The 11,793-nt window shown below is 42.7% G+C and overlaps 1 protein-coding gene across 2 annotated transcripts in view; it reads left to right on the forward strand.

The window, feature by feature from the left end:
- Window positions 1-11,793, forward strand: part of MORC4 (MORC family CW-type zinc finger 4) — a 65,357-nt gene that overhangs the window by 44,729 nt on the left and 8,835 nt on the right. For both annotated transcript variants that reach the window (XM_006774831.1, XM_015571202.1), the window contains 4 exons: window positions 3,623-3,751; window positions 7,287-7,355; window positions 7,763-7,814; window positions 9,186-9,361. In XM_006774831.1, the coding sequence (XP_006774894.1) occupies window positions 3,623-3,751; window positions 7,287-7,355; window positions 7,763-7,814; window positions 9,186-9,361 (426 nt within the window). The remainder of the gene's footprint in view (window positions 1-3,622; window positions 3,752-7,286; window positions 7,356-7,762; window positions 7,815-9,185; window positions 9,362-11,793) is intronic.

An 11,793-nucleotide genomic window follows, 5' to 3' on the forward strand; every position in this document is an offset into this window, starting at 1 on the left:
CAGCAGCTGAATGGAAATATATAGACACCAGAGGTCAGGCCTGAGCTCAGAGTTTAGAAGTTGCAAGGCTGAAGCAGCCTGGAGCTAGGAGATAGGAAGCTATATATCCAGAAATTTGTATGAATTAAACAGAGCTTTAAACACAAAGAGTACATTGTATTTGAGTGGTAGAATTATGAGTGTCTGTTATTTTCTTTTTATATCTTTCTGTATTTCTAGTTTTTCAATAATGAGCTGATTATTATAACTAGAAATAAAGCACTATCTACAAAGATAAGGAAAATATTGAACTAAGACATGAAAAAACACATCACTCTATTGAAATATCCTATATAATAAAAGCCTCATATGCTAAGTGTCCAACCGTTCATTCCACCATTCAATCAGTCACTATGACGTGCACTGACCACCAGGGAGCAGACGCTCCAACCAGTAGGTTAGCTTGCTGCTGGGGTCCGGCCGATCGGGACTGGGCGAGACAGGCCAAACATGCCCTGAAGCCCTCCCATGGTCCCTCCCCAGCCTCTAAAATATTTCTTTTAATTAATTTCCTTTCAATGTGCATGAATCTGTGCACTGGGTCTCTAGTCTAGTATAAGAGCAATATAAATGTAACACAAAACCCTCCCTAGGTTAAATTACATGTTTTTCAAATTGGTCCTATGTGCCCCTCTACCCTCTTTTTGTGTCTTTTCTCCAGCCTTCCTGGTCCCACTCCTTTCATACCTTAGGTGCTATTTCTATTATGTATGGACCACCTCCTTCCACAGAGAAACAGATTCACTTTATGGTGAAGGTGACTGGATATGCTTTCTGGGGGTGGGAGGGTGCAGGGGAGAGGATATGTGTATTAAGAGTAGAACTCTGGAAGAATTTATCTTAATAATTTAACCCAATTGTCAGACTGGAGCCACCATTTCTAGTTATAAAATTTAATTAAATTTATATTACTTTTTAAGATAAACTTTGGGAATATCAACCTAATAAAATTTTGATTAAAGTATAAACAAAGACCGATTTTGAAAGGAAAAAAATAGGAGTAAGGATTTTATAGGGAAATGGAGAGGTTTTGATGATGATTCTTCAGTGACTCCCACAAATGCATTTTTTAAAATAAGAGAACATCCTATATAATAAAAGGCAAATATGCAAATAGACCAAACAGCAGAACAACTGAACAACTGGTCGCTATGACGTGTGCTGACCACCAGGGAGCGCATGTGGAACATGGCGGGCATTGGCTGCGGCGGAATGGTGGAGCAGGTGAGCTGGGGTGCCAGACCAAGGTGGGGCGCCGGTCACTGTCACTGGGGCAAGCCTCTGGTGGTTATTGGAAATTCTTTGCTCCTGCGCATTGCCATCTTGCCTGGCACTCACACCTGCTGCTGGCACCAGCCCCGCTTGCACCCACAGCTGGTGCTGGAGCCGCCGCTTGCACCTGCTGCTGTCTCCCAGCGCCAGTCACAATCATTTGGTGACATCAGTGGGTGGGAGTGGTGGCTGCTGGCCCTGATTGCCCCTGAGGGCTTCTCCACCTTCCCCGGCTCCTGAGGGGCAATCAGGGCAGCAGCCGCAGCTCACGCCTACTGATGATGCTGGCCCCAATCACTCGCGGGTGCAAGCGGGTCCGGTGCCTTCAGTGCATGGGAGTGGAGGCAGCAGGAGCGGGGCTGCCAGTAGACAGGGGACCAGGGACCAAAGCAGGAGGGGCCAGGTGGGGGTACGGAGGATGGGCCAAGACCCGTCCCTGTGCCCACCACAGCCTTGCAGCCCACAGTTCCTTTCAAGGTGCACAAAGTTGTGCACTGGGCCTCTAGTTTATTTATAAAATCATAGAGGTAGAAAAAGTAATTCCTAGAAGAAATGGGCTTAGGAAACATGTTACAGAGATAAAGGAAGGGCCCTTGGAGCTTGCGAGTGAGGAAGCTGATGGTAATGCACCTAGGGGAGATGGGAAGGAGGAGGGGGAAGGGAAAGGAAAAGGTAAAGGAAAAGGGAAAGGAATGGGCATGCTCCCAGGAGGAAGGGCCCACTGGGTCCTCTGTCCTAAGGGTTTTAAGGGTGGAGAGTTGAGGGGAGGTCCCAGGGGAAGATCTTAATGGAATATTCAGCAGCTTTACAGGTATGTCCTTTCAGGGTCTAGGTCTCCACTGATTGATTGCCAGAACAGGGGGTCATTATTCAATGCAGCTGGTCCTGAGATCAGCCTTGGTGTCACTGGTCTGATTTTGCTGCTTTTCTGGGCCTCGAGATGAAATACAACTGAGGTCCAGATGTTATCTCTAGGGAGAAAAGGTCAGGGGGTCCAGACCTTACGACCAGCAACCAGCATATGCTAGGGAAGGAAAGGCCACCCTGGGGGCAAGATCTGACCCTACAATTGTCCTTTGCAAGGCACCTGGGGCTTTCTGCCCTGGTGACCTTCTCTACCTGGATCATCATCCTTACTCTGCTCATGTCTGTCTAATTGCCTATCACATCCCCCACCTCAAGGATCTTGGCTCTGAATTCTTTCAGAGAAAAGTGGTGCAGGATCTCTTGTTGAGGGTATTACAGATGTCCTCATTTCCCACTCATCTTTGCCCCCCTCCACCTGGCTCTCTCCCCACACCAGGCCTTTACCACACTATTGTCTGTGTCCATGGACTATGCATATAAATTCTTTTTTTTAAAGGGGAGAATGATGATTTAGATTTTGATTTTTTAAAAATATATTTTATTGATTTTTTACAGAGAGGAAGGGAGAGGGATAGAGAGTTAGAAACATCAATGAGAGAGAAACATCGATCAGCTGCCTCCTGCACACTCCCTACTGGGGATGTTCCTGCAACCAAGGTACATACCCTTGACCGGAATCGAACCTGGGACCCTTGAGTTCGCAGGCTGATGCTCTATCCACATCCACTGAGCCAAACCGGTTAGGGCTGCATATAAATTCTTTGGTTACTCTCTTCCCTCCTCCCTTCTCCCATATTAAACTTGTCACAGAATTGGATAAGCCAAATAAAATTATTATTTGGGTTTTATTTCTTGGTAATATTGTAATATATAAAATGTTTTCCTATTCATTAATTTTAGAATGAAAATTATCCTCTTGCTTGCTTAGAGCAAGAGATTCCAGGATAAATAATTTTGACCTACATAAATAATGGTAGCTCACCATGTTAATATTTGTTACTATTTTTCATATCCATATCTAGCATAGTTCTATCATTTTTTCTGTGACATTTAAGATATAAACTTCTTAGGCTGATATTTTATAATTATCAAGAGAAACATTTATTTATTTTTAAATATATTTTTATTGATTTCAGAGAGGAAGGGAGAGGGGGAGAAAAAGAGGAACATCAATGATGAGAGAGAATCATTGACTGGCTGCCTCCTGCAAGCCCCTCACTGGGGATCAAGCCTGCAGTGCAGGTATTGACTGGAATTGAACCTGGGACCTTTAGTCCGCAGGCCGACACTCTATCTTTTAAATTTTAGACAACTAGACTATAACAATTATAACACATTTCATATATAAAATTATGTTGTCTCACTTTTAGGTTGTGCCTTCTAATGTAAGATACAATACAGAGCTAAGATACACATAGTCATACTTCTCTTCTCCTTCATTTAGGAAGATTCCTGACCAGACGTGGGTACAGTGTGATGAGTGTCTTAAATGGAGGAAGCTTCCTGGCAAGGTTGATCCATCTACATTACCTGCAAGATGGTTTTGTTACTATAATTCCCATCCAAAGTACAGGTAAGCTTGGGACTCAATATTATGCCAGAGATAACTCCTGATTTGTCTCTGTATTCTAAAACACTTTTTATCTCAAGTCCACATTCTTCAGCCTGGTATTCTGGCCTCTGTGCCAACTGGTCCCCCCTTAACTATCCAGCCTTATTTTTCATTGTATCTTAACACAAACCCTATGCTTTAGGTAGGTCTGTGGCTTCAGTATTCCCCACACATGCCATGCTTATTCCCTCCTCCATGACTTGATAGTATCTTTCCACTTACTTACAATGACTTTATGCATTCCATCTGCCTATCCAAATCATATCCATCTTGGATGCTTAAGTATTTTGTGTGATACTTTTCCTGTTGACATTTTTTTACAGCGATTTTACTTTGACTTCCTATGAAATTTAATTCTTGACATTTATTCACATATTTTGTATTTTTGGGATATTTTTCATATGTATATACTTTGGCTCTTCAAGAGACTGTAAGCTATTCAAGAACAAGGGCTTTACATTTTGGTTCGAGTTGATGGTTTTCTTCTTATGCCTCCTATACCTGAATCTGTTGTAGTACCTACTGTATATGCAGTGCTATTTGTTTACATGTTTGTCTTTTTCATACACTGTATGTTCCTTGTAGCATCTAACATCTAGATAATGTCTGGTATTTCCATGGGAATTAATTTCAATTTAACAAATATTTTTTATTTGATTCAGTAGTCACATCTATATATATAAAGAGCCAGGGGCCATCACAACCGAACGGACGACCGATGGGATGACCGAACAGGCTGAGTGAGGTGACAAGGCCAGCAGGGGGGGCCGTAAGGGGCAACCAGGCTGGCAGGGGGGTTAGTGAGGGACGACCAAACAACAGCAGCATGCTGTGTGGGGCAACCAGGCCAGCAGGGGGGGCCGTAAGGGGCAACCAGGCTGGCAGGGGGGTTAGTGAGGGACGACCAAACAACAGCAGCATGCTGTGTGGGGCAACCAGGCCAGCAGGGGGGGCCGTAAGGGGCAACCAGGCTGGCAGGGGGGTTAGTGAGGGACGACCAAACAACAGCAGCATGCTGTGTGGGGCAACCAGGCCAGCAGGGGGGGCCGTAAGGGGCAACCAGGCTGGCAGGGGGGTTAGTGAGGGACGACCAAACAACAGCAGCATGCTGTGTGGGGCAACCAGGCCAGCAGGGGGGGCCGTAAGGGGCAACCAGGCTGGCAGGGGGGTTAGTGAGGGACGACCAAACAACAGCAGCATGCTGTGTGGGGCAACCAGGCCAGCAGGGGGGGCAGTTGGGGGCGATGAGGCCAGCAGTAGAGGCAGTTAGGGGTGATCAGGCCAGCAGAGGGGGGCTGTTGGGGGCAACCAGGCCAGCAGTCAGAGGTGTTTAGGGGTGATCAGGCAGGCAGGCAGGTGAGCAGTTAGGAGTCAGCGGTCCTGGATTGTGAGAGGGATGTCCAACTGCCGGTTTAGGCCCGATCCTCAGGCCTTAAACCAGCAGTTAGACATCCCCTGAGGGGTCCCAGAATGGAGAGGGTGCAGGCTAGGCTGAGGGAACCCTCCTGTCCCCATGAACGAATTTCGTGCACCGGGCCTCTAGTATATATATAAAAGCCTAAGCGGCCATTCAACTATTTGACCAGTAGCTATGACCTGCACTGACCACCAGGGAGTATACACTCAACTCCAAGCATGGAAACATGGAAAATACTGATGAATCTCAGAGGGCAGGGGAGAGGGAGTAGGGTGGGAAGAGATTAACCAAAGATCTTATATGCATATCAGAGGCCCGGTGCACGTATTCATGCACCGATGGGGTTTCTCGGCCTGGCCTATGGGGATTGGGCTGAAACCAGCATTCCGACATCCCCTGAGGGGTCCTGGATTGCAAGAGGGTGCAAGCCAGGCCAAGGGACACCACTGGTGCACGAGCGAGGCCAGGAAGGGACGCAGGAGGTTGGTCAGCTGGGGAGGGACCATGGGAGGGCTCCAGGGCATGTCCGGCCAGTCCCGATAGGCCGGACCCTAGCAGCAAGCTAACGTGCCAGTCAGAGGATCTGCCCCCTGGAGAGGGATGTCTGACTGCCAGCTTAGGCCCGGTCCCCCGGGGAGCGGGCCTAAGCCAGCAGGTGGACATCCCCCAAGGGGTCCCAGACTGCAAGAGGGCACAGGCCGGGCTGAGGGACCCCCCTCCCCCAAGTGCACAAATTTTTGTGCACCGGGCCTCTAGTGTTTATAATAATAACTTAGTTTGCTTCATTTAGGCTATGATATAATTTTCCCCCCTCAAGATAAATGCTGATAGAAAAAAAGTACTAGGCGCTATGCCTCCCAAGAGCACATTTACACCTTTATTCCCTCTCACGCATGCATCTCCTAAACTCTAAGGGTCCCTATGAGACTTGCAACCAGAGGAGCAATGGGCAGTGGCAGCTCGTTCTGGGTTAACCCCTGAACCTGTCTCCAAGGTCCCCTTTTCTCTGACTTTCCAGTCAGCCAAAGTAGACCTGCCTAGGTCTTTCCTGTTGTTACTTCTTATTTCAAAGTCCCAGCTTTAATAAACGTGCTCTAAAAATAAAATAAAAAGGGCTGAAACAGTATGCCTTTTAGAAGAAAATGTTTAAAATGGAGGAAATCAAATAAATGATGTCTAGGTCTGTAATGAGTAAGCATTTCTTCATAATCTCCAGCTGTGCCTAAGCACCTCTTCATGGAGAGTAACTGAGATTATGATAGAATATGGGACTAAGTGCATAGAAGTCTCACTTTTTAACCCTGTATCTCCTATTGGTTTACACTTAGTCCAGGAGAAATAGCTTTCCAGGATACTTTGTCCCCTTATATAGCATAGAGTTTCTAATTATTATTAATTTCTATCTGTTTCTTGGATTACTTTTGACCACTGAATACTTTTTCTAGTACTTTCTTCAGGTTTTTACTCCTCTAAAATTCTTTTCCTTGTGCTTTACATATAGCAAATATATGTATATCTTTTCATTTATAGAATCTTCCTTTTTTATCTTTGCTAGTCTCTGTTCTCTTTTTTTTTTATTCTAGTTCCTTGTTGTTGCTTTTTATCATAGCCTTTCATTTTCTTCTTCAGGCATCACCTAGTTTAGGAATTCTCATGCTTCTATATTGCATCTTGGGAATTTCTTAGTAAACGACAGGCAACAGACGTAGGTTCTGGTTTCAGCAACATTCTCTTTGTATGGAACCTCAAGCAAGTCTCTTATGTGTTTGAGGTTCACTGTGTAAGCATAGAGATTATGTTTTGTGCTGTCCACCATAATATGAATTTTGAAGCTGTCAAGTACTTTGAATGGATTGGGAGAAAGGTGATATATGCACCAAAATAATTAGATGATTGTATGCCTTGAAATAAGAATTGCTACACATTAGCCTACACACAGGTTTAGCAATGTGGGTGGAATCTGAGCTTTATAAGGTTGGAAGGTTGTTAAGCTGCCTTGTTATAATTGTGATGAAAGTAAAGGGTAAAAGCGAAGGACACATTTTGTTTCCAAAAGATGATTTCTTCTCTATACTGCAGGAGATGCTCTGTTCCAGAGGAACAAGAACTCATGGATGAAGACCTGTATTTGAGCAAAGCTAAGAAACAGTTGAGTATACCTAAGATAGTATTCTGTATTATACAGTAGAGGAGGCTGACTCTTCCTAATAGGGGAATTTTGAAAAGAAGGATGCCTTTTTCCCCCCTTTTCATTGTTTAATTATTTCCCCCCTCACCTCTTTGTTCTCCCACTTTTTATTCATTCTAATCGTCTCCTGAGTTTCTCAACTAGTGGTTGTCTTTAGTCTCCCTTCCCTCCCCCTCTCTCTGTTTCAATGGGGCATCTGAAATTTCCCTGCAGTAGCAGAGTTCAGGAAGGCATCCTTAGAAACTCAAGGAAGCCCACCCTATTTCTAATTTGGAAGGAACATTAAAACCTAAATATACAATTGGTGATCCATTTTAGACTAAGAAGTTTCATGGGTGAACTAAATAGCACTTTTATCTTCTTCTAGAGATCAAACTGTTGAGAAGAAGAAGGTGCCATTGGAAAATGAGGACCACCAGGTGAGAGACAGTGCACCCTCTTCCTTTTCTGAACAAAATTTTCCCCAACAGAGGACATAGGTTGAAGGAAGCAGCAGTCTTGAAAGTTGCATAGAAATAATGAACTATTTCTTCTGGTGGTCTTTTTTTCATTGGATCTTTTTATTTTGCTTTAATCTGCTGTTACTGATGTTCAGATCACCGAAAATAGAAGAGCCAAATCATTCATTTTCCAGATTTGAATTCAGTACTGATTCTGGACAGTGTGAAGGTCATTTTCTGTGTCACTGAATTTTCAGGTTATGTTCCATCCTCATACAGGCTACTCCTGTAGAGTGTCTGGTTTTCCTCAGTCTCTTTTCTTCCAGGATTCAGGGGTGATTCTTCCTCCTTCCTTTTGGGAAGAAGGGTGATTCTTTGTGCCCCTCTCCCATCCCTGCTTTCAGGCTGGCTGGCTTTATAAAGACTCTGCTGTTTTGAATTTTCAGGAGCACTGTCTCTCGGACATGGTTGCCCAGCTCCGGACGCTGAAGGGTGCAATAAGGTTGGCCGTCCTTTCAGGGACACTCCTTTTCTGACAGCCACCATAGCACCCATCTATCTCCCCTCCCCCAATCTTGCCTTTCTGCATGATTTTCCTTTTGACCCTCTTTCCCAGAGATATCTACTAGTCGCATGTTAGATTCACCTTTCACCCACTCAATCAGGGTAGGTCAGACTGGTGAGGATAGAGGCAATTTAATACTAATTCTTCTTCTGACAGTCTACTAAGACCCAGTTATATGAATATTCAAGTTTCATGCCCTGCTTAAGAGTCTGATGTAGAGTTTGGGAGATTTCCTGGGACTGCCCTGTCCTCATTCAGTTTACCTCCCCTTTATATTCCTTCACCTTCATCATTCGTACTATTTTCATAAGCTGGCTCTGCCACAGATCCCAGATGCATGTCTCTGTGTGTGTGCACTATGAATACATGTTAATGTCTCGCATGCATTTCTCCAAAACCAGCACCAACACATGCTGCAATGCTTATCCCTTCCATCCCTACCCTCATCACAGATCTCAGAGAAGTGAACATCCAGCTTTAAACTGGGTCAAAAGACAGAATTAGACACTGATTAGGGGGCCTGGGTTTATGTTGTGGGTGGGATGACTCAAAGAGCCAATAAGTGAGTTGGGGAGGTCTGTTGGCGTCCAGCTGATTAGGTTATAAGTGAACATGCCTGGGTTCAGTGTTCTAGTGTACATTACTGTGTGCTGTTTGTTCTGTTGTAGGAAACAGTTTCTTTTTATTTGGCTAAGTGTTCTTTCCTAGCATCAGAAGGATTGACTCATCCTTTGGTATTTTGTTTGAAATTGGGATTTTTTATGCATCATTTTTTTCTTTGCTAGGTATTCACTAATCCACTGAAGATCCCTACTATTCAAGACATGGATGAATTAAATAGTCAAACAATTGGATATGAAGAAATTGATAGCCCTAGCCGGTTTCCATCTGTTGGAGAAGGAAGCAAAACACCTCCTCTTCAACTTAAGCCTCTGGATTCCAGTGTTTTCCAATTTTCCAGGTGAGTAAAAAACATAGTCTCTCTTCAATAGTAAGCCTCACAGTTTATAATGTAAGGTGGTATGATTATCATATTTATGTTTTTCCTTAGGCATAGCATGGATTCAGAAGGATAAATACTATTTTGGGTTAATAGAATTGTGTGCTGCATGTACCCCAATTATTCAACATTACAAGTGCTATGTCAAACCTGTCTATCCTTTTTATTTGCTTTTTGAGGTGATCATCTGACAAATGCTCTTTTATGTATTGTATATTCATATTATACTGGGAATTGTGTTTGTGGAATAATAGACATGCAAACTCTTTGAAAAGTACTATCTGCTATACAAATGTAAGCTAAAATTACATAGATAAGCATTGTTTTCTTTCCTTGAGTTTAGGAATATTAAAGTCCTGTGGGTCTCCATAGGCCTAGCACATGTTGGTCACATATAAAAATAACCATTAGAATTTTGTGCCATTAGGTAAGCCTTCTAGTTCATTGTGTCCTAGAGTAAATTATTAGTATAAGTTTAGTTTTTGGCTTTACTTGTTCATCTTCTAGCTCATCAACAATATTATTTTATTAGTCTGTAAAACAGGGAGGAGCACATCTTTTCTTAAATATCAGAAGTATTTGAAGCACTGAAAGTTATGACTGCCCCTATAATGCCATGAAACGAACTCAGGACTCTGATTAAAACTTGCTTTCTCCTCTCTCTTATGCTTCTCACTTCTGGTAGAGCCAAGCCACAGGGCAGGTAGAATTGTTCTCTAATAGTAGAAACTTCTACAGTCATCAATAATGTGAACTTTCCACTTACCCTCTTCACTTTGGATATCTTCTTAACTTAGGATAGATGCAATGGAATATGATATGGTAAAAATGACTCCTGTTTCCCGCCCCTTCCCCCCCAATGTTACTGATATTTTTCCTTGTTTCTTGCTTCTTAGGTGAGTCTTTTCAGCTTCTCATCTAGACAAACATCTCTACATGTGTGCAAGTCCCCTATTCAGTGATTCTTCCACAATTAAGCCCTGTAGATATTGGAAGAACCCCATGACCCCCCTGAACATGAACAAAAAGTCTCAAGAGGAAGTAAGCTATTAGGAGCAAAACTAATAAAATGCTAAAGCAGTGGTTCTCAACCTGTGGGTCGCGACCCCTTTGGCGGTCAAACGACCCTTTCACAGGGGTCGCCTAAGACCATCCTGCATATCAGATATTTACATTACAATTCAAAACAGTAGCAACATTACAGTTATGAAGTAGCAATGAAAATAATTTTATGGTTGGGTCACAACATGAGGAACTGTATTTAAAGGGCCAGAAGGTTGAGAACCACTGTTCTAAAGGAATTAAATGAGAACTTATATGAAAAAATTTAGAAGTACTCACTAACTGATTGAATTTGAGTAATATGGAAGGAGTAGTTTCTAAGATTGAACTATATAGCAAGGGAGTGAGAAATATAGTCAGTATCAGGGGCTTGAGGGTAATTCTCTGTTCCCATCTGTAGTTTTCTAGCTCCCATTGTAGGTTGGGAAGGTTGTACAATAAAGTGTTGTGTGTTTTTGAAGTACGTTGTTAACTCTCTATCTCAGTCTCCTTGAAATGTCTTGTATTAGAATTGCTACTGGAGTATTAAGGTGTCATTGATCTTGAAGGCTCTACTTTACCTGATTTGACCAATTTCCATTTTTTGTCAGTGTTTCTTTCATTACTTTGTAGTGACTTTTGGTAACCTAAAGGAGATTACAAATGCTTACCTATCTGTGTATTTTATGAGCGCAGTATGTCAGTTCATCCATTAGGTGGCATACTTTATCAGTCTTTATTGATATTTTTGTATAAGTCTTTGTGGAACTGTTGTGCCCAGAGTCGAGTTGAGTTATGTCTTGGCTATAGAGGACAGGTAAAATACTTTGGTTCTTCATGTGTAGTTTTAATTTGAGAGTAATATTCTTTCAAGAGAAAGAAATACATGATAATTGATGTTGCTGCTGATGTCATATGTTTTATGTAAGGTCACTAAATGATTATTATGTCATTTCAAACTACATGTATAGAGGGATTCAGGTTGATTGGAAGGAGTCTGCTTTTCTATAAGGGAAAATGATGGTGCTCAAGAGTTCAGTGAAATATACAAGGTTTTCCCATAAAACAATATTAATGGAATTATCAATTTAGTCAAGAGTTACAAAGGTATCCTTTGTTATTATCAAAACCTGAAGGTGATAAGAATCCTTGAGCCATGGAGTACAACTCTCCAACTCTAGATAAAATAAAGCCTTTTCTATAGAAGAAAGTTTTAAAAATTCCTAGTGGGCTAGGTTATTTGACCTATGAAGGCCTCCCAAGGTGTCATTGGAAATAGTTTTATGAGTTTCACAAATCTAACAAGAGCAGTGGAGCACCTGCAATAGATAATAGATTCAGCCAATATGAAA

The sequence above is a fragment of the Myotis davidii genome, unplaced genomic scaffold (assembly GCF_000327345.1).
Source record: "Myotis davidii unplaced genomic scaffold, ASM32734v1 scaffold528, whole genome shotgun sequence".
NCBI lineage: Eukaryota > Metazoa > Chordata > Mammalia > Chiroptera > Vespertilionidae > Myotis > Myotis davidii.